Here is a 23134-nt window from a genome sequence, read left to right as displayed (position 1 = left end):
CCTCCGTCCCAGCGCGTGGCGGTCTCGCCTGCGGAGCCTGGGAAGCTGCCATGGCCCCGCGGCCTCCGCCTCCGCCTCCGCCGCCCGGAGCTCCGCCCGCGTCCTTGGCCTCAGCCCCTCACGGTGCCGGCTCCACCGCTCAGGGCCCCGAGGGCGCAGGGACGAGCCTCGCCGGGGGCTCCGGGCACCGGGGCCCTGCGGGGTGACGACTCCGGCGCCGCCCGCGCCTTCCTCCCCCGCGCCAGAGCTCAGCCCCGGCCCGCCCAGCTCCCGAAGCCTTCCTCGCTCGCCCTGTTCCTCAACCTCCGTTTTCAATGCAAACCCCCATCCTCCCCTTCCATGGCTAAAATAACCCACACAAGCAGAAGGCGGGATACTTTACTGTTTCTGCAGGGGCCTCCTCCGCTTCCGGCCCGCGTACGTGCACTCCCCCGGCGGGATCATCGTCCTCGGCCTGGAAGACAAGGGTTCCCCGGTCACCGGAACGCGCCACGTGCGCCCTGTTCCCGCCGCGATGCCCCGGGCCCCTCAGCGCGGTCCTGGCGCCCCCACACCCGCGACCCCGCGAGGCCCCCACCTCTTCCTCCTCGTGGGACCCCCCGGCCCGGGACCCCTGCTCTCCAGCACCCCGCACTGAGAACCCACCAGGGCCGGGTCACGCCTGGGCCTCCCCTCGGTGGCGGGCGGGTCCCGGCCTCCCCCAGAGAAGCGGCCTGCTCTGGAGCCTGGCTCAGGGCGCCATGGCGGGAGACCCGCGTCCTGAGGAGGAAGCCATCGAGGAAGCCAGGAACGGGCGGGGCGCGGCCAAGGCCTGGGCAGCCTGCAGCCTCCACACACTCATCACGCGGGGTCCTGTGTTCCCGTCACCCCCGAGAAGGTATGTGGGGTCCCGTGTTCCTGTCACCCCTGAGAGGGTATGTGGGGTCCCATGTTCCTGTCACCCCTGAGAGGGTATGTGGGGTTCTGTGTTCACGTCACCCCAAAAAGGTATGTGGGGTCCCATGTTCCTGTCACCCCTGAGAGGGTATGTGGGGTCCCATGTTTCTGTCACCCCGAGAAGGTATGTGGGGTCCTGTGTTCCTGTCACCCCTGAGAGGGTATGTGGGGTCCTGTGTTTCCATCACCCCTGAGAGGGTATGTGGGGTCCTGTGTTTCCATCACCCCTGAGAGGGTATGTGGGGTCCCTTGTTCCCATCACCCCTGAGAGGGTATGTGGGGTCCCGTGTTCCCATCACCCTGAGAGGGTATGTGGGGTCCCGTGTTCCCATCACCCCGAGAAGGTATGTGGGGCCCTGTGTTCCTGTCACCCCTGAGAGGGTACTCAGGTCCAATGTTCCTGTCACATGATCCCATCACCCCCAAGAGCACATGCAGGGCAACAGCAGAATCTCCTCTCTGTGGTGTGATCTCCCTGTGCTGTTTGTGGCAGGTCTTGTCTTCTCATCTCTGCCCTTGACAGCCTTGTGCTTTGGGCCAACAGGCTTCCTCTTTTCTATGTAAAATTCTACTCCACTCTACAGTCCTGGGATTCCACTTCAGTCACTAGCTCATAGCGCCCTGAGTCCAGCTGACTACACCCACCAGCTGCCACCAACAGTGCTGGACACAGGCATGTGCCTCCGAGCGGGGCCCCTAAGGAGCGGTCCAGTATCTGTGCCCAGGCTGGTCAGCTCGCCTGTCACCCACCTCAGAGAGGGCATCACCCTTCTTGTCACAGAATCTTGATTTTCCTTGCAATGGGTGCAGCTGAGCCCTCACAAACGTCCTGCAGACCTGTGTGCAGTAACCATCTCGTGCCAGGCTCTGGGCCAAAAGCCTTGGGGAGGAAGTTAAGGAGCCCTCACCTGACCTGAAGTGAGTGCAGCCTGGAACAGGAGGCAGACTCACAGAATATCCACCTTGTGTGGAAAGTGCCATAAAAATGTCAGAAATGTGTCATGGATCCACTTTGACTGTAAAGACTTAGGTAGATAAAGTAAATGGATAGAAAAGATACACCATGCAAACATTAATCAAATGAAGCAGCTGTATGAGTCCCAGACAAGGAAACTTCAGAACAAGGAATATCACCAGAGACAAAAAGGTATATTCTTTAATAATAAAGAGGTCAATTTTCCAAGAAGATCTGACAATCCTGAAGGTAAATGTACCTAGCAACGGAGCTTCAAAACACATGAAGCAAAAACTAATAAAATCAAAAAGGATAATTCATGGGAGACATTAACATTCCTATCTCAGTAATCAATACAGCAAGTAAATAAAATCAGTAAGGATACAGAATATCCAAACGACAACAGACTTGAATTGATGGAAATTTATAAAACACTCCATCCAACAACAGAAGAGTATCTGGTTTTTGCACATGTAACATTCACCAAGATAGACCATATTCTGGGACTTAAAACTATCTTTAACAATTTTTTTAAAAACAGAAATCATACAAAATATGTTATTGGACATAATGGAATTAAACTATAAAGATATCTAGAAGTTTGCCAAATATTTGGAAAGCAACCCACTTTAGGCATGGATCAAAGAGGCAGTCACAAAGAAATTTAAAAATATTTTGAACTAAACAAAAATGAAAATGCAAACATATCAGACTTTGTGGGATGCAGCTAACCAGTACTTTGATGGAAACTGATAGCATTAAGTGCTTCTATTTGAGAAAATAAAAGGTCTAAAATAAATAATCCAAGCTTCCAACAAGTAACTAGAAGAGAAGATAAACCCAAGTTGAGCAGAAGGATGGAAATAATAAAAAATAAGTCGATAAGACATAAAACACAAAAATAAAGAAAAATTGGCAGGGCGTGGTAGCTCACGCCTATAATCCCAGCTACTCTGGAGACTGAGGCAGGAGAATTGCTTGAGTCTGGGAGATGGAGGTTGCAGTAAGCCAAGATCACACCACTGCACTCCAGCCTGGGCGACACAGTGAGACTCTGTCAAAAAAAAAAGAAAGGAAAGGAAAGGGAAGGGAAGGGAGGAGAGGGGAGGGGAGGGGAGGGGGGGGGGGGGGGGGGGGGGGGGGGGCAGGGGAGGGGAGGGGAGGGGGAGGTGGAGGGAGAAGGGGAGGGAAGGGAAGAGAAGGGAAGGGAAGAAAAGAAAAGAGATTAAACCAAAAGTTGGTTCTTTGAAAAAAATCAACAAAACTGATAAACTTCTAGCCATACTGATCAAGAAACAGAGAAGACACAAATTGCCAATATCAGGAATGAAAGACAGGACATCACTGCAGATCCCACAGACATTAAAAGAAAAATTATAAAGCTGAGGCCAGGCGCAGTGGCTTAGGCCTGTAATCCCAGCACTTTGGGAGGGCGAGGCAGGTGGATCACCTAAGATTAGGCGTTCAAGACCAGCCTGACCAATATGGTGAAACCCTGTCTGTACTAAAATTACAAAAATTAGCTGGGCATGGTGGTGTGCACCTGTAGTCCCAGCTACTTGGGAGGCTGAGGCAGAAGAATCGTTGGAACTTGGGAGGCGGAGTTTGCAGTGAGCCAAGATCATGCCACTGCACTCCAGCCTAGGCAACATAGTGAGCCTTGGCCTAAAAAAAAAAAAAAAAATTATAGAGCTGGATGCAGTGGCTCATGCCTATAATCCCAGCACTTTGGATGGCTGAGGAAGGAGGATCACCTGAGGTCAGGAGTTCGAGGCCAGCCTGGCCAACATGGTGAAATCCCGTCTCTACTAAAAATACAAAAAATTAGCCAGGCATGGTGGTGCATGCCTGTAATCCCAGCTACTTGGGAGGCTGAGGTAGGAGAATTGCTTGAACCTGGGAGGCAGAGGTTGTAGTGAGCCAAGATCACACCATTGCACTCCAACCTGGCAATAAGAGCAAAACTCCATCTCAAAAAATATATATATACATATCTATATATCTATATCTAGATATCTATAGATATAGATATATAGATATATATATATATAAAATACTGCTGTGAACTTAATTGTGTCCACCCAAAATTCCTATGTTGAGCCCTAACTCTCCATGTGACTATATTGGAGATAGAGCCCCTACACTCACAGGTGATTAAGGTAATAAGGCTGGAGCCCTAACCCTGTAGAACGGGTGCCCTATAAAAAGAGAAGAAACATCAGAGCTCTCTCTCTCCACCATGTGAGGATGCAGCAAGAAGGCAGCCATCTGTAAGGCAGGAAGAGAGGCCTCACCAGAAACCAAATCAGCCAGCACCTTGATCTTGGACTTCCCAGCCTCCAGAACAGTGTGAAATAAATTTCTGTTGTTTAAGCTATCCAGGCTATGGTGGTTTGTTATGGCAGCCCAAGCAGAATAAGACAAATACTATCCCCAAAATTCAATGATTTAGATGAAATAGAGGAATTCCTAGAAAGGCACCATCTATCAAAACTCAAGAAAAAACAGATAATCTGGATAGCTTTATATCTATTCCAACAACATCAAAAAACCCAGGCCTAAATGGTTTCACTGGTATATCTACCAATGTAAAGAAATAATACCAATTCTCTGCAATCCTTGGCAAAAAATATCAAAGAAAAAATTTAAAATTGTCAACTTATTTATGAATTCAGCATTACTCTGATGCCAAACCAAAGGCATTGCATGAAAAGAAAACTAAAGACCAGCATCCCACATGAACATAGACACAAAAATCCTCACTTAAATATAGGTATTGGCAAATAGAATCCACCAATATATAAAAAGGATGATACATCACAACTAAGTGGGATTTATCCAAGGAATTCAAGGCAGCTTCAGCATCCAAACACCAATCACTGTAATTCACTATAATAATAAACTAAAAAGAAAATGCACATGATCATCTCAATCTTTCAGAAAAGCATTTGACAAAATCCAAATCCATTCATAATAATTTTTCCAAAAAAACCTCTCATCTAACTAGGAACAGAAGGAAACTTAATTAACGTGATAAAGAACATCTACAAAAGCCTATAGCTAACATCACAGCTAATGGTGAAAGACTAAATTCTTCCCCCCAAGACCATGAACAAGGCAAAGCTGTGGTGTATCCCCATTCCCACTAAAATTATTTGTGTACTAGCCAGGGCAATAAGTCAGGAAAATAAGTAAAAGTCTCAAAACTGGGAAATAAATAAAAGTCATAAAACTGGGAAATAAAAATAAAACTCCATCTGTTCACAGACATGATTTTATATGTAGAAAATTCCAAAAAGGCTGAGTGAAGCGGCTCACACCTATAATCCCAGCACTTTGGGGGGCCAAGGCGGGAGAATCACTTGAGCCCAGGAGTTTGAGACCAGCCTGGGCAATGTAGCAAGACCCTATCTCTACAAAACATACTTTTTAAAAAAATTAGCCAGGGTGCTGGCACACACCTGTAGTCTCAGCTACTCAGGAGTCTGAGGCTGGAGGATCACTTGAGCCCAGGACATCGAGGCTGCGGTGACAGTGAGCTGTGACTGTACCACTGCACTCCAGCCTGAGTGACAGAATAAGACCCTGTCTCTTAAAAAGAGAGAGAGAGAATTCCAAAAATTTTACTAAAACCAATTACCTATAACTAATTACTGAGACCAGCAAGGTCACACAGTAAAAGGATAATAACATACAAAAATCAATTGTATTTCTAGATACTAGCAATGAACAACTAGAATTCAGATTTTTAAAAAATAGTATCATTTACAATAGCACCCCAATAAAAATAAAATAGGTATTTCAAGAGACCTAATATATGTGTAACTGGACCCCTAATGAATAGGAGGGGAAAGGAGGTAAGAGAAAATGTAAGAAACGCAGAAATATTTTCCAAATGTAATGAGAATTGTAAACCTACAGACCCAAGAAGCTCAGTGAGCACCAAGCACAAGAAACAGGAAAATTACACCAAGGCATATCATAATCAAATTGCTCATAACCAGTAATAAGTAGAATAATATTTATTTTTGTATTTTTTGTAGAGATGGGGTTTCATCATGTTGCCCAGTCTGGCCTCGAACTCCTGGGTTCAAGCAATTCGCCCACCTTGGCCTCCCAGAGTGCTGGGATTACAGACATGAGCGACGCACCTGGCCTAGAATAATATTAAAAGCCAGAGAAAATAGGCATTGGGTACAAAGGATCAAAAATAAGATGACAGCAGATTCCTCATCAGAAACAAGAAGATAGTGGAGCAACATCTTTAAAGCTGAAAGAAAAAACCCTGAAACCTGGAATTCTACATCTTATGAAAACATCATTCACAAGTGAAGGTTAAATAAAGAGCTTTCAGATGCACAAAAACTGAAAGAAATCATCACTAGCTGACCCACACTGTAAGAAATATTACAGGCCAAAGGAAAGTGATACCAGATTGTAGTATGTGTCTACAACATGGCACAAAAAGCGCAGGAACTGACTACTAGAGGGTTAAATATGCATAATTTGTTCTTATTGCTTAGATATCTTTAAAAGATAGGCGACTATTTAAGCAATAACAACAGTGTGTTGTGGGGTTCACAACAAACGTGGACATCAAGTATATGGCGGCTACACAGACCCGGGAGGGGAGACATGCGTTCACAAAGTGGGGTGACAGTACTCAGAAGCTGTGCCAGCTGCCCGCTTGTTGCCTGTAGGCTCCAGACTCCCCGTCCTGCCTGCTCTGTGTTAATAAGCCGCAGTCTTTCAGCATTTCTTCCTAGAGAGGGCATGGTGTTGCACTGGCCTGAATACGGCCCTGGAGGAGCCCAGCAGGAAGAAGGAGCCCCTGGTTCCAGTGCTTCCCATTTTTTTGTGTCCCTGCTCACCACTGCTATAGACAGGGCAACTCAGCAAACTTCTCTGCCCTCCAGGGCACGGAACCTACACCTCCTCCAATGAGGCCCAAGCCTCAGCTTTGGGAAGGGAGCCCCCTTCCAAGCGCGCTCCTTAGGGGCCTCCCGCAGCCCCAGAGCACCATCCAGAGCTCTCCTCTCCCCTCCATAGCTGCATCACTGTTGCTATCTATACTTCTTAACATTAAAGTTTCTCAATTCAAATAAAAAAATTAAATTAAAAATATAAAACGCTAACACAGTGAGACCTCATCTCTACAGAAAATAATTTTTAAAAATTAGCCAAGCATGGTGGCGCATGTCTGTAGTCTCAGCTACCCAGGAGACTAAGGCAGGAGTATCACTTGAGCCTGGAAGGTCGAGGCTGCAGTGAGCCAAGATCACACCGCTGCACTCCAGCCTGGGTGACAGAACAAGACCCTGTATGTATGTGTGTGTGTGTATATATATACACATAAAGAAAAACAGAGAGAGAGCTGATTTTTTTAAATCCACATTTTAGACATACACATTAAAACACATATGAAATAAATGGCATGTTAGGGATTTGCTTCTCTATAAAGTGGGGAGGACAGTGGAGTCTAAATGGTCTGGGGTTGGCAGGCTGGACTTTAAATGAAACTGGATCAGCCAATATTGATTGTTGATTACCTATGCTAGCTGATGAAAAAATTGAACTCTTTATATAATTTTCTCTACTTTTGTAAAATATTTGAAAATTGCCATAATAAGACATTTGGCTTTTAAAAAAAAACATTAAAAAGAAAGAAACTGTGGCATAAGAATAGAGATACTAATTGATTATGACCAATGACCAATTGATTTTCCACAAGGGCACTAAGTCTGTTCAACACGGAAAGAACAATCTCTTCAACAAATGGTGTTTAGGTAACTGGCCAGCCTGAGCAAATAGCAAGGAAGGCCTTGTCTCTAAGGGGAAAAAAAAAGCCACACACCAGACAATGAAGTTGGATCCCTACCTCACACAAAATGAGAAAATTAACCTAAAATTGACTAAAGACTTTAATGTAAGAGATAAAAATATAACACTCCAAAGAAAACATAAGAATTCATCTTTAATGGCCTTGATTGGATAATGACCTTAAATGTGGCAATGAATTCTTAGATTTGTCACAAAAAGCACGGGTAATAAGAGAAAAAAATGGATAAATTGGACTTCATCAAAACTAAAAATTTTTGTGTCACAAGACACTACAAGAAAGTGAAGAGGCAACCCAGAGAATGGCAATAAACATTTACAAATCATGTATCTGATAAGGGTCTAGTATCCAGAATAGACAAAGAACTCTTACAATTCAACAACAAAAAGACAACCCAATTTTAAAATGGGCAAAGGCTTTTTTTAAAAGATGGTTGACTAGAAGCATTTCAAGCACACCTCATCCACTTAGAAGAACCAAAATAATGTGTAGATGATCACACTTTGAATCTATTTTCCAAGAGACAACATGGGAGTTCAGCAGGACAGTGACAGGAAACAGCAAAACTTAGGAAGAAAGAAAACCGGCAGGCTGTGTGGCCAAGAGCGGCTGGGAACTGGGAGTGACTCCCCAGCATGAGAGGGTGAGGGCGGGTCTTCCCGCAGTCCACTTTCCCACTGGAGAATCATGCAGTCTCTGACACAGGAGAGCGACTCCACCCTCCCAATCTCTGCGTCGGATTTAGGGAGATTGAGAAGGAAGTGCTCCAGGAGGGAACATGCCCTGGGTCTCATACCCTTTCTGAAATTTAAGCAGCTAGAGCAAGACACCGTTCTCCGTCCTAGTTCTTAGCAGACGGTGCGTGTTCCTGGTACAAGCAGTGCCAGTCCGAGGCATTAGGGAAACTTGGACTTGGACTGCTGCTTGCGGAACTGAGGTGTGAGAGTGGACCAGGACTAAGAGGCAAGTGTAGCATGGGCTGCAGCTCCCAGCACTGGAAGCAGGCACCACCCCCAGGACTTGAGCAAGATGAGAGTTGCCATGGGGGCTTGGTCTTGAGCTGTGCAGGGCCTACAGCCTGGAGCTGAGTTGTGGGCCAGGCACAAACTGCCAAGGCTGATGGAACAGCTTTTGTCTCCAACAGCCAGGACGGGGGAGCAAGCTACATGGGGATTGGGGCATGAAAGGGATGCAGGTCTTCCATCCATGGCCAAGGCTCTGGCTGCTGGGACTGGCCCCACCCTTCCTGTGGCAGCTGCCCCTCATCCAGGCATTCTGCCATGGGCCCTGAAAATCACCCAGTGGCACCTGTCACAGTTGGTGCATGCACTCAGGGGGCTAGAGCAAGCTTGCCTGGTCCAGCTCTGCCCGGCATCCCCCTTCCCCAGCCTGCCCACAAGACAAAGTGTGGGATCCAGGGACCTGGAGGACCCACAACCCAGTCCACCACCCGGGACACTAAGCCTTTCTCCCAGGAGACACCCTGCCACCACCACCTCAGCTGGCACCTACCTGCAAGTGCCAGCTGCTGCCCTGGAGGCTGGCCAGCACAGCCCATTGCAACCACTGCCAACACGCACACAGAGCTTGGGACCCAAAAGTGCATCTCACCACCACTGCCACCACCACTGCCCACACCACTCTGGCTGCCCAGAAACTAGGAAGCCTGCTCACTTGCATGGTACACTGCTACTACAACCAGCTTCAGAGAAAGCCACCCAGAGGCCCAAGAATCAGCCAGCCTGGTACTGCCAACACAGGTGCCAGTGTGTGCCACCCTGGGGCACAAGGATAGACATGGTTAGCCCACAGCTGCTATCACTGAAGCCTGAAGATGGGCCCACCCAGCATCCCAGTCCCCAGCACAACTTCACCACAGCCACCACCAATAACTGCACCCTCACATACCAAGGAAGCCACAGATACCACTAACACTGCTAATAGCCAAATAAAACATACAGAGGCTTCACTGCTGCATGCCTCAGAAGTAAATTCAAAGGGCCTACCCAACAACATCCCAGTCACATCTCCAGGAAAAGGTGCCCCCCAACAACAAAAGTAAACCCAAAAATAAGAAAAAGCAACTATTACACCAGATGTGTAGAAAGCAACATAAAGACACAAGAAACAAGAAAAAGCAGGGTAATATGACAATCCCAGAGAAATACAATTCTCCAGCAGTAGATAAATCTCATCCAAAAGAAATCCTCAAAAATCCAAGATAAAGAATTCAAAATACTGATTTTAAAGAAGTTCAATGAGATGTGTGAGAAATCTGAAAATCAATACAAAGAACCCAGAAGATTAATTCAGAATATGAATGAGATATTTACCAAGGAGATAGATATACTTAAAAAAAAACCAGAAATACAAAATACATTTGAAAGCTCCAACAATAGACTAGACCAAACAGAAGAAAGAATTTCAGAACTTAAAAAATAGGCTTTTTGAAATTATCCAATCAAACAAAAGCAAAGCAAAAAGAATGAGAAAGAATGAGCAAAGCCTGTGAGATACCTGGGACTACATAAAGTGACAGAATGTACAAGTTATTGGTCTTCCTGAGGGTGAAGAGATATTGAGAGCCTTAGAAAACCTATTTAATGAAGTAATATATGAAAACCTGCCAGGTCTAGCAAGAGATCTAAGCATCCAGACACAGGAGGCTCAGCAATCCCCGGGAAAACATCGTGCAAAAAAGACACTACGGCCGGGCGCGGTGGCTCACGCTTGTAATCCCAGCACTTTGGGAGGCCGAGGCGGGCGGATCACGAGGTCAGGAGATCGAGACCATGGTGAAACCCCGTCTCTACTAAAAACACAAAAAAATTAGCCGGGTGTGGTGGCGGGCGCCTGTAGTCCCAGCTACTCGGGAGGCTGAGGCAGGAGAATGGCATGAACCCAGGAGGCAGAGCTTGCAGTGAGCCGAGATCGCGCCACTGCACTCCAGCCTGGGTGACAGAGCGAGACTCCGTCTCAAAAAAAAAAAAAAAAAAAAAAGACACTACCACAGTGCACCATGAATCAGTCCAAAGTCAAAGTGAAAGAGCAAATTCTAAAATCAAGAGAAAAGCATCTAGTCACCTATAAAGGAAACCTCATCAGACTAACAGTGGAGTTATCAGCAAAAACCTTGCAGGCCAGAAGAGAATAAGGTGACATATTCAAACTGCTGCAAGAAAAAAACTTTCGGCCAACAATTTGATATCCAGCAAGATTAACCTTCATAAATGAAGGAGAAATAAAGTCTTTCCCAGAAAAGCCGATGCTGAGGGAATTCATCACCACTAGTCCTACAAGAACTGCTCAAGGAAGCCCTAACTTGGAAGTGAAAAGACAACATTCACCATTATGGAAACACACAAAAGTATAAAACTCACTCATAAAGCAATCACAGAAGAAGAGAAAGGAATCAAATGGCACTGCTACAGAATTCAGCCAAACCACAATGACAAACAGCCAGAGCAAAAGAAGCAAAGAACTTATAAAACAACTAGGAAACAAATAACAATACAACAGTAACCAAACCTTACATACCAATATTAACCTTGAATGTAAACAGGTTAACAGTCCGGTTTTTTGTTTTGTTTTTTCGAGATGGAGTCTCACTCTGTTACCCAGGCTGGAGTGCAGTGGTGCAATCTCGGTTCACTGCAACCTCCGCCTCCCAGGTTCAAGTGACTCTCCTGCCCCAGCCTCCTGAGTAGCTAGAACTATAGGCCTGCACCATCACTCCTGGCTAATTTTTGTATTTTTAGTAGAGATGGGGTTTCACCATGTTGGCCAGGCTGATCTTGAACTCCTGACCTCAAATGATCCACCTGCCTCTGCCTCCCAAAGTACTGGGATTACAGGCGTGAGCTACCATGCCCAGGCAAATGTTCCACTTTAAAGACACTGATTGGCAGAATGGATTTTTAAAAGCATGATTCAACTATATGCTGCATACGAGAAACTCACTTTACCACTAAAGACACACATAGGCTGGGCATTGTTCCTCAAGCCTGTAATCTCAGCACTTTGGGAGGTCAAGATGGGAGGATTGCTTGAGGCCAGGAGTTTGAGACCAGCCTAGGCAACATAGCGAGACCCTGTCTCTATTTTTTTAAAAAGACACATACAGATTGAAAGTAAAGGGGGGAGGGGGAAATACATTCCACACAAATGGAAACCAAAAGCAAACAGGAGTAGCTATACTCATATCAGATAAAACAGACTTTATGTCAAAAACAGTAAAAAAACAAAAAAACAAAAAAGACAAAGGTTATTCATTATATAATGATAAAGGGATCAGTTAAGCAAGAGGATACAACAATTCTACATACATATGCATCCAACATTGGTGCACCCAGATTTATAAAACAAATATTACTAGAACTAAAGAGAGAGAAAGAGCAATATAGTAATAGTGGGGACTTCAACACACTACTCATAGCATTAGACAGATCAGCTAGGTGGAAAATCAGCAAAGAAACATGGGATTTCAACTGGACTTTAGGCCTCCACAGACATTTACATTATAGAATATTCTCCCCAACAACTGCAGAAGATACATTCTTTTCATCAGCATATGGGACATTCTCCAAGACAGACCATATATTATGCCACAAAACAAGTCTTGGCCGGGCGCCGTGGCTCACACCTGTAATTCCAGCACTTTGGGAGGCCAAGGCAGGTGGATCATGAGGTCAGGAGTTGGAGACCAGCCTGGCCAACATGGTGAAACACCATCTCTACTAAAAATACAAAAATTAGCCGGGCATGGTGGTGCACACCTGTAGTCCCAGCTACTCGGGAGGCTGAGGCAGGAGAATCACTTGAACCCAGGAGGTGGAGGTTGTGGTGAGCTGAGATCGTGCCACTGCACTCCAGCCTGGGCAATAGAGCGAGACTCTGTCTCAAAAAAAAAAAAAAAAAAGAGAAAGTCTTAACAGATTTTTCTTTCTTCTTTTTTTCCTCTTCTTCCTCCTCCTTCTCCTCCTCTTCCTCTCAACAAATGTTTAAAAATTAAAATTATATTAAGTATCTTCTCAAACCACAGTGGAATAAAATCATAAATAAATACCAAGAGCAACTCTGGAAAATATACATACATGGAAATTAAACAATATGCTCCTGGGTCAACAAAGAAATTTAAAAATTGCTGAAACAAATGAAAATTAAACACGACATACTTTAAAAACCTATGGGATACAGCAAAAGCAGTGCTAAGAGGGAAGTTTATAGCGGTGGTCTCCAACCTTTTTGGCATCATGTACAGGTTTTGTGGAAGACAATTTTTCCACCAACTGCAGATGTCAGTAGGGATGGTTTTGGGATGAAACTGCTCCACCTCAGATTATTAGGTATTAGATTATCATAAGGAGCGTGCAACCTAGATCCCTCGAAAGCACAGTTCACAATAGGGTTTGTGCTCCTATGAGGATCTAATGCTCCTGCTGATCTGACGGGAGGAAGAGCTCAGGTGGTAATGCTCACTCGTCCACCACTCACTCCTGCTGTTTGGCAAGCCATGGATGGGTACCGGTCCGAGGCCTGGGGGTTGAGGACCCCTGGTTTATAGTATTAAATGTCTATATCAAAAAAGTAGAAAGATTACAAATTAACAATCTAATTATGTGCCTCAAGGAACTAGAAAAATGAGAACAAACCAAACCAAAATTAGCAGAAGAAAGGAAATAACAAAGACCAGGGCAGAGCTAAACGAAATAGAGACTGCTAGACTAACAGAGAAGAGAGAAGACCCAAATAAACAAAATCAGAAATGAAAAAGGAGACATTACAACTAATACCACAGAAATACAAAAGATCATCAGAGACTATTATGAACAACTATATGCTCACAGATTAGAAAACCTAGAGGAAATGGATAAATTCCTGGAAACATACAATCTCCCAAGATTGGACCAGGAATAAATAGAAAACCTGAACAGATAAGTAATGAAAAGCGAGATTTAATCAGTAATTAAAAACCTCCCCCAAAAGAAAAGCCTACAACCGGCCGGGCACAGTGGCTCACGCCTGTAATCCCAGCACTTTGGGAGGCCGAGGCAGGCGGATCACGAGGTCAAGAGATCAAGACCATCCTGGCCAACATGGTGAAACCCTGTCTCTACTAAAAATACAAAAATTAGCTGGGCGTGGTGGCACACACCTGTAGTCCCAGCTACTCGGGAGGCTGAGGCAGGAGAATGGCATGAACCCAGGAGGAGATGGAGCTTGCAGTGAGGCGAGATCATGCCATTGCACTCCAGCCTGGGTAACAGACCGAGACTCTGTCTCAAAAAAAAAAAAAAATGCTGAATTATATCAAACATGCAAAAAAAAGAACTAAGACCAATCTTCCTGAAACTGTTCAAAAAAATTGAGTAGGAGAGAATGCTCCCTAACTCATTCTAGAAGGCCAGTATCACCCAGATACCAAAATCAGACAAGGACACAACAGAAAAAGAAAACTACAGACCAATATCCCTGATGAACATAGACTCAAAAATCCTCTGCGGCTCACAGTGGCTCACACTGTAATCCCACTTTGGAAGGCCAAGGCAGGTGGATCACTTGGGGCCAGGAATTTGAGGCCAGCCTGCCCAGCATGGCAAAATGCTGTCTCTACTAAAAATGCAAAAATTATCAGGGCATGGTGGTGTGCACCTGTAATCTCAGCTACTTGGGAGGCTGAGGCATGAGAATTGTTTGAACTTAGGAGGCAGAGGTTGCAGTGAGCCGAGATGGTGCCACTGCACTCCAGCCTGGGTGACAGAGTGAGACCCTGTCTCAAAAAAAATACTCAACAAAATATTAACTAACTGAATCCAACAGCCCATCAGAAAGATAATATACCACAATCAAGTAGGCTTTGTATCAGGGATGCAAGGATGGTTCAACATATGCAAATAAATAAATGTAATACATCACATAAACAGAATCAAGGACAAAAACCATACGATCAACTCAATAGATGCAGAAAATGCCTTTAATAAATTTCAGCATCCCATAATGATAAAAGTCCTCAAAAAACTAGGCACAGAAGGAACATACCACAAAATAATAAAGGCTATGTATTACAAACCCACAGCTAACATCGTACTGAATGAGGAAAAGTTGAAAGCATTTCCCCTAAGAACTGGAACATGACAAGAATGCCCACTTTCACCACTCCTATTCAATATAATACTGAAAGTCCTATCCAGAGCGATCAGGCAGGAGAAAGTACATAAAAGGTATTCAGACTGGAAAAGAGGAAGTCAAATTATTCCTATCTGCCAATATGATTTGATATCTAAAAAAACCTAAAGATTCCACCAAAAAAACTCTTAGATTTGATGAGTGAATTCAGTAAAGTTGTAGAATACAAAAGCAACATACAAAAATCAGTAGCATTTCTATACACCAATAATGATCTAGCTGAGAAAGAAATCAAGAAGGCAATCTCATCTACAATAACCATTAAAAAATACCTGGGAATAAATCTCTACAATGAAAATTACAAAACACTGATGAAAGAAAATTGTAGATGACACAAACAAACAGGAAAACATCCATGTTCATAGATCAGAAGAATTCACATTGTTAAAATGACCACACTGCCCAAGGCAATCTACAGATTCAGTGTAATCCCTATCAAAATACCAAAGTAATTTTTCACAGAATTAGAAAAAACAATCTCAGGCCAGGCATGGTGGCTCACACTTGTAATCCTAGCACTTTGGGAGGCCGAAGCAAGAAGATTGCTTGAGGCCAGGAGTTTGAGACCAGCCTGAGCAACACAGTGAGACCCCATCTCTACAAAAACATATTTTAATTTAAAATTAGTCAGGCATGGTGGCACACACCCATAGTCCAGTTACTCAGGAGGCAGAGGCAAGAGAATCTCTTGAGCCCAGGAATTCGAGGTTGCAGTGAGCTATGATTGCGCCAATGCACTCTAGCCTGGGTGACAAAGCAAGATCCCATCTCAAAGCAAAAAAGAGAGAAGAAGGAGGAGGAGAAGAAAAGAGAAAAAGAAAAATAATCCTAAAATTCATAAGGACCAAAAGAGAGAGGTGTGTGTCAGCACAGGAAAAGCTACCATTTATCAAACCATCAGATCTTATGAGAATTCACTCACTGTCATGAGAACAGCATGGAAGAAACTGCCCCCATAATCCAATCACTTCCCACCAGGCCTCTCCCTAAACACCTGAGGATTATAATTCAAGATGAGATTTGGGTGGGGACACAAAACCTAACCATATCACTACATGATTTCAAATTACACCACAGACTATAGTATGGGACTTAAACTAAAAACCTTCTGCACAGCAAAAGAAATAATAAACAGAGTGACAAGGCAACCTGTTAAATGGGAGAAAATATTTGCAAACTATTCATCCAACAGGGGTGTAGTAACCAGAATATACAAGGAACTCAAACAATTGAACAAAAAACAAAACAAAACAAAAAACAACAAAAAAATCCCAAGTGATCCCATTAAAAAGTAAGCAAAGGACATGAATAGACATTTTTTAAAAGAAGAGATACAAATGGGCAACAGGCATATGAAAAAATACCCCACATCACTAACCATCAGAGAAATGCAAGTTAAAACCACAATGAGAGATCATCTTACCCCAGTCAGAATGGCTATTATTAAAAAGACGGCCAGGTGCAGTGGCTTATGCCTGTAATCCCAGAACTTTGGGAGGCCGAGGTGGGTGGATCACTTGAGGTCAGGGGTTCGAGACCAGCCTGACCAACATGGTGAAACTGCATCTCTACTAAAAATACAAACATTAGCTGGCATAGTGGTGGGTGCCTCTGAGGCTGAGGCAGGAGAATCGCTTGAACCCAGGAGGCAGAGGTTGCAGTGAACTGAGATTGCACCACTGCACTCCAGCCTGGGCGACAGAGGGAAACTCTATCTCAAAAAAAAAAAAAAAAAAATTCAGATGTTGGTGAGGATGCAGAGAAAAGGGAACTCACACACTATTGGCGGGAATGTAAACTAGTACAGCCTCTATGGAAAACAGTATGGAGATTTCTCAAAGAATTAAAAATAGAACTGCCATTTAATCCAGCAGTCCCACTACTAGGTCTATACCCGATGGAAAAGAAATCCATATATCAAAAAGACGCCTGCACTCATATGTTTATTGCAGCACTATTCACAATAGCAAAGAGATGGAATAAACCTAAGTGTCCATCAGTGGATTAATAAAAAGAAAATGTGGTATATATACAGAATTGAATATTATTCAGCCATAAAAAAAGAATGAAATCATGTCTTTTGCAGCAACATGGATGGAACTGGAGGTCATTAAGTGAAACAAGCCAGGCGCAGAAAGTCAAATATCATGTGTTCTCATTCACAAATAGGTGCTGAATTTGTATACACATGGACGTAGTGAGTGGAATGATGGACGACAGAGACCTGGAAGAGTGAGGGGGTGACAAGGGCCTGGCTGATGAGATTTTAGTTAAGGGGTACAATGTATATTATTTGGGTAATGGATGCACTAAAAACTTTGACTTGATCACTATGCAATCTATGCATGTAACAAAATTACACATGTAGCCCATAAATGTGTACAATTTAAAAAATGGGCAAAGGACTTGAGGAGACATTTCTCCAAAGAAGATACACAATGGTCAACACATGAAAAAATGCTCAGCACTGTAAAGCATTAGGGAGATGCAAGTAAACAAAAATCCATAATTAAACACCATTTATACCACTAGGATGGCTTGTTGTTGTTGTTGTTGTTGTGGTTGTGACAGAGTCTCGCTCTGTTGCCAAGGCTGGAGTGCAATGGCTCAATCTCAGCTCACTGCAACCTCCACCTCCCAGGTTCAAGAGATTCTCCTGCCTCAGCCTCCTGAGTAGCTGGGACTACAGGTGCGTGCCACCATGCCTGGCTAATTTTTGTATTTTTGGTAGAGATGGGGTTTTGCCATGTTGGCCAGGCTGGTCTCGAACTCCCGACCTCAGGTGATCCGCCTGCCTCAGCCTCCCAAAGTGCTGGGATTACAGGCGTGAACCACGTGCTGGGCCAGCTATCGTTTTTTTTTAATGGAACATAACAAGTGTCAGTGGGGCTATGGAGAAATTGGAATTGTTTCTGGTGCATTGCTGGTGAAAATGTAAAATGGTGCACCTGCTGTGGAAAAGTGTGGTGTTTCCTCAAAAAGTTAAACACAGAATCACTATATGATCCAGTTGCTCCACTCCGAGGTACACACCTAACAGAAGTGAAAGCGTTTGTTCTAACAGAAACCTGCATACAAATGCCCATCATAATTCACAGTAGCCAAAAAATGTAAACAACCTAAATGTCCATCAGCTGAGGGATCAGTAAACAGAATGTGGTATCTTCATACGATGAAATGTTATTCAGCCATGAAAAGGAAGGAAGCCCTGGCACATGCTGCCACATGGATGGACCCTAAAAACGCTGTGATGAGTGAAAGAAGCCGGACACAGAAGGACACACACTGACCCCATTGCATGATATATCCAGAGTAGGCAAACTCAGATAAAAAGGTTCATAGCGGCCAGGACCTGGGAGCAGGGACTGGGGAGTGACTGCCTGGTGGGTGAGCACTGCCAGAGGCGATGAAGATGTTTTGGAGCTAGAGGCGGTGGCTGTGCAACTTTGTCAATGTACTAAATGCCCCCGAACTGTTCGCTTTTAAACGGTTAGTTTGATGTTACATGCATTTTGCCTCAACAAGAAAATACACAGAGGCCGGGCCGCAGTGGCTCACACCTGTAATCCCAGCACTTAGGGAGGCTGAGGCAGGGGAATCGCCTGAGGTCAGGAGTTTGAGACCAGCCTGGCCAACATGGCAAAACCCCGTCTCTACTAAAAATATAAAAATTAGCCAGGCGTGGTGGCAGGTGCCTGTAATCCCAGCTACCCGGGGGGCTAAGGCAGGAGAATCGCTTGAACCCAGGAGGTGGAGGTAGCAGTAAGCCAAGATCACGCCACTGCACTCCAGCCTGGCAACAAGAGCTAGATTCCATCTAAAAAAAAAAAGAAAAAAGAAAAGAAAGAAAAAAAGAAACAAAAAACAAACACCACGTAACACATAGAACACAAATTTACAAATAAATATAAGCAAAATATCTGGAATGTTAAGAAAGAAAGCAAATGGCAGATTGGAGCAGGGACAGATGCCAGTGGGTGGGTGGAGGCAGTGCGGCGGGGGGGCACAGATGCTTTGGAAGGGTCTGGCCCTCCCCTCGAGGTGGTGTGGGATGCCCAGCCTCCGCTCCATCACGGTCACGTGTCTGGCCCAGTGCACTTCTCCGAGAAACCAGGTTGGGCACTTGGTGGCTGGAGGCCAGCATGCAAGGCCATCCCATCAGAACTGCAAGGCCTTTCGACTCAAACAGGAAACTCCCAAGCCGCACCCAAGCCTGGCCCCAGTCTGGTGGGGAGAACAGGCCAGAGACGGTTCCCAGCACCCCAAGGCGGGCCGGGCATAGAGCAAACCCTCTACCACCCCTCGAGGTCAAGGAAGGTAAAGGGGGTAGGGCGACCTCCACCAGCCCCAGAAGCCCCTGAGCCCCGGCACCACCGGCCTAACCAAGCCTCGTCCCCAAATGAGGGCAGAGCCACAGGGCAGCGGTGGGTCGGGGGGTGGCGGGACAGCTGGGAAGATGAACAGGGGCAGGGGATGTTGTCGGAGGTGGGGCTAGTGCAGATCCTTCTTGTCCCCAACATCCCAAACTCCCTTCCGAGTAGCCGGAATTGAGACGGAAGCCTCGCTGCCCTCCTCAGCCTCACACACCAGTGACTACTTGCCCTGCGACGCCTGGGCAATGCCACGTTCTCCTGGGTGTCTCCACCTCAGTGCTGCGGAACAGCCCTAAAATCAAGGGTTCTGGTAAAAATCACCAGAAGCAGATAAATATTCCCTGTGGGTGGTGTGGGGGAGGGGCCAGAGGGGCTCCAAGGAGCCGGCCTGCCTGCCCTCCCCACAGCCAGTGCCCCCTGAATAACCAGTTTCGAGTTTTTTGTTTTTTGTTTTTGTTTTTTTGAGATGGAGTTTCAGTCTCGTTGCCCAGGCTGGAATGCAAAGGTGTGACTTTGGCTCACCACAACCTCCACCTCCCAGGTTCAGGCAATTCTCCGGCCTCAGCCTCCCGAGTAGCTGGGATTACAGGCATACGCCACCACACCCGGCTAATTTTTGTATTTTTTTTTTAGTAAAGACAGGGTTTCTCCATGATGGTCAGGCTGGTCTTGAACTCCCGACCTCAGGTGATCCACCCGCCTCAGCCTCCCAAGGTGCTGGGATTACAGGTGTGAGCCACCACACCTGGCCCAGTTTCAGGTTTTGTTTGTGCCTCAGTTCTTTTTTTTTAAAAAAATTTTTATATAAATGAATATATTTTTATTAAAAAAAAATTCCAAGCGGAAGCACCTTTGGCTATAACTCATTGCATTGAAACAGCTAGGCGGCTGGGCGTGGTGGCTCACGCCTGTAATCCCAGCACTTTGGGAGGCCGAGGCGGGGAGATCATGACGTCAGGAGTTTGAGACCAGCCTGGCCAACATTTAGTAGAGACAGTGAAACCCTGTCTCTACTAAAAATACAAAAATTAGCCAAGTGTGGTGGCACACACCTGTAGTCCCAGCTACTTGGGAGGCTGAGGCAGAAGAATTGCTTGAACCTGGGAGGCAGAGGTTGCAGTGAGCCAAGAAGGCGCCATTGCACTCCAGCCTGGGTGACAGAACAAGAAAGAAAGGAACAGCCAGGCAAGGTGTTTCAGGGCCTCCAAGTCTTTCCTACCCGAGTCATCAGCCCCCACCAGATCGGCCTGTTCGTTCCTGCCTGTCTGTGAGCCAACTCTCCTCAAGGAGCTCCGCTGAGTCTCCTTCAGTGCCTGATCACCCCAGACCACACCTGATCACCCCAGACCACACCTAACCCTAACCACTTAACACTGGTCGGGGCCACCCAGCGGCATCTCTCCAACTGCATTGCAAATGACGACGGCTGGAACCACAGCTGCCTCCCCCTCCCCCGGCGTCTCAGCACCCAGCACGGGTGAACGAGGTGGGAAGACCCTGTTAAGTAACAAGCCGTCTCCCAGGAACACCAGGCCACATGAAGGAGGGGGCCTCACAGTTGCAGGAAATAAATAATTTAGCACAAGGATCAAGATAAAGTAGTCTGAGAAATAGTTGCCGGTAATACTTTAGAGAAAAGCCTCGTGGAGTTCAGGTGGTCACCTGAGCATATCTGAACTTCCTGGCCCTACTGGCAGAGATGCGAGGGGGTGGCAGGGAAGTGTGTCTCAGCTCTTGCCCTATGTAGCCTAAATACAGGAGGATGGATGCTATTGCAATAGATTGTTCCATTTTACAAAATACTCGTGAACTCACCTCAACAGATGGAGCCTCCTTTGGACTGGACCAAACTCCCCACAGAAATGCCCCTGTGAGGCAAGACTCAGCTGTCCCCGGCCTCCTGACGGCAGCGTTCTTCTCTGCCTGGGACACGGTTCGAAGCCGCCTTATAGGTAATTGGGGGACAGGGGAGGACCCTACCCACTGCAGCCAGAGGCTCAGCCGGGGACCACGGGTGGGGCCTCGACAGACTCCTGGGGGCTGCTCACAGGCAGGTCCCACACGGGACAGAGGGGTCGGCCAGGGCCATCTGTGGGCCTCCCAACCCCACCAGGCTGTGAGCTGACAGCATTTCTCTGAGAAATCTGAATTTGTATAAGAACCTTTCTCCTGTGGTAACACTCATATCTGTTCATTTTAGAAAATACAGACAAGTAAGAAAACAAAAATAAAAGCTGCTCCCCAGGCGGTGGTGTCCGCCGGGTTAGCATCCTACGTTCTCCAGTTCTTGTTACTCGTGGCTTTTCAGCGACTCTGGGGCGCATCGAGCCCCGGCTTTGTGCGGGATGGATATGACACACTCGGCCCGAGTGCAAACGCCACCAGTCACTTGCTCTGAGAGGCTGGATGAGTGACCTACCTTGATGTCCTCGTTCGTAAAATGGGTGACAGTTGCCAGGCCAGGGCGGCTGTGAGGCCCCGTGGGGGTGGCGTTTGGAGGATGCGGGCACACACCCACCCTTCTGCAAGAACCCCGCAGACGAGAGCCTGTGCGACCGCACAGGAGGTCCAGGGAGGAAGCCCCTCCCTGCCTGCCCTTGACACCCCGGAGGCCACAGCGGGACAGGCCCGTGGGACGCTTCTGCACAAGGCCTCTGACCTCCGGCCTCCCAGAAGAGGTCAGAGGGTGGCCCCTGCCAGTCACGCCCATGGCGACCCCTCCCCAGAAGGGGTCCCAGCATCGACTCCAGGCTCCACACATCGCTCTCTCAGGGCATCCGGTCTGGGAATTCTGGCCGCTCAAAATACGACTTCAGTGAAAACACTTCTGGGTGCTACTGAAGCCAAGCCTGAACGTGGGCCTTTCCCGGGGGTGAGACCCCCCGGACCTGGCGCCCTCGGCCGGACAGCGGGGCCCAGCTCCGCCGCCCGCACCCGCCCAGCCCCAGGGAGCGCGGCCCGCACGGAACGCCCGGGGAGTGAGGGCTCAGAACACTCCCGAGGGGACGCTGAGGACCACGAAGCGTGGACGCGCCGCGGCTTCCCTCCGAGGTCCGAGTTTTAAGTGAGACCAGCCAGCCGCACCCCAGAGTGTCCGCCCCGTCCCGGGGCCGCCGGGCCTGGCGACGCGAGGATGCGGCGTGAGGAGGGTCCCGACGCCGGCGCCCGTCCCTCAGCCCCACACCCGGGAGCGCATCCCGTCTCCACTGCGGGCGGCACGCGGCGGGGGCGCCCAGGACACTTACCCGGGGCCTGCGGGGCGCGGAGGCTCAGGCGCACCCGCGGGGCAGCGCGCCCTGGCCAGGAGCTGTGGCGGCGGGTGCCGGCGCTCGCATCCCGGGGACCCGCGGCGGCTCCAGGGACTGCCCCACCCCGGCACGCGAGCCGCCCGCCCCGCCCCGACCCGCAGCACCCAGGGCCGGGAGGCGGCAGAGGGCGCCCGCGGGTCCGGCTGTCTCGGGTCCGGCTGCCCCAGCGAACCCGAGACGCCATCCGGTTCCCCTGGGGTCCGCCCTGCGCCCTTCGGGTCCCAGTGATCCCCCGGAGTCTCCGTGCCCCGAGGCGGGGGTCGCGCGCTGCGCCCCTCCAGGCCCTGCGTTCCCCCTGGGGTCTGTGTGCGCCCAGGGTCCCCCGGTTCTCCCCGCGCCCCCGTCCCCTCCCCAGCGCTCGCGGCGGGCTGTGCTGAGCTGCTGGCCCTAGAGCCGGGCGGTGCAGACCCGAACAGGTAAAGTGAGGAGAGCGTGTCCCCCCTCGCCTGCCCCATGAGGTCGTTCCGAAAATGTAAAAGGAGTCGTGGTTTTTGGCGAATTATAGAGAATATTAAGATACTTTTGGATCCTGAGCTTC

General features: G+C 47.5%; 1 protein-coding gene across 1 annotated transcript in view; it reads right to left on the bottom strand.

The window, feature by feature from the left end:
* Positions 1 to 22584, bottom strand: part of AHRR (aryl hydrocarbon receptor repressor) — a 107820-nt gene extending 85236 nt beyond the window's left edge. Inside the window, exons 1-2 of the mRNA XM_058430022.1 lie at positions 22534 to 22584; positions 383 to 454 (exon numbers count right to left, since the gene is read on the bottom strand). Of these exons, the coding sequence (XP_058286005.1) occupies positions 383 to 444 (62 nt within the window). The 5' untranslated portion in view covers positions 445 to 454; positions 22534 to 22584. The remainder of the gene's footprint in view (positions 1 to 382; positions 455 to 22533) is intronic.
* Between the last annotated feature and the right edge of the window lie 550 nt (positions 22585 to 23134).

This window comes from Hylobates moloch, unplaced genomic scaffold (genome assembly GCF_009828535.3).
Source record: "Hylobates moloch isolate HMO894 unplaced genomic scaffold, HMol_V3 SCAFFOLD_17, whole genome shotgun sequence".
In the NCBI taxonomy this organism is placed as follows: domain Eukaryota; kingdom Metazoa; phylum Chordata; class Mammalia; order Primates; family Hylobatidae; genus Hylobates; species Hylobates moloch.
The sequence above is the reverse complement of the archived record's forward strand: the minus strand, read 5'-3'. Positions and strand labels throughout refer to the sequence as shown.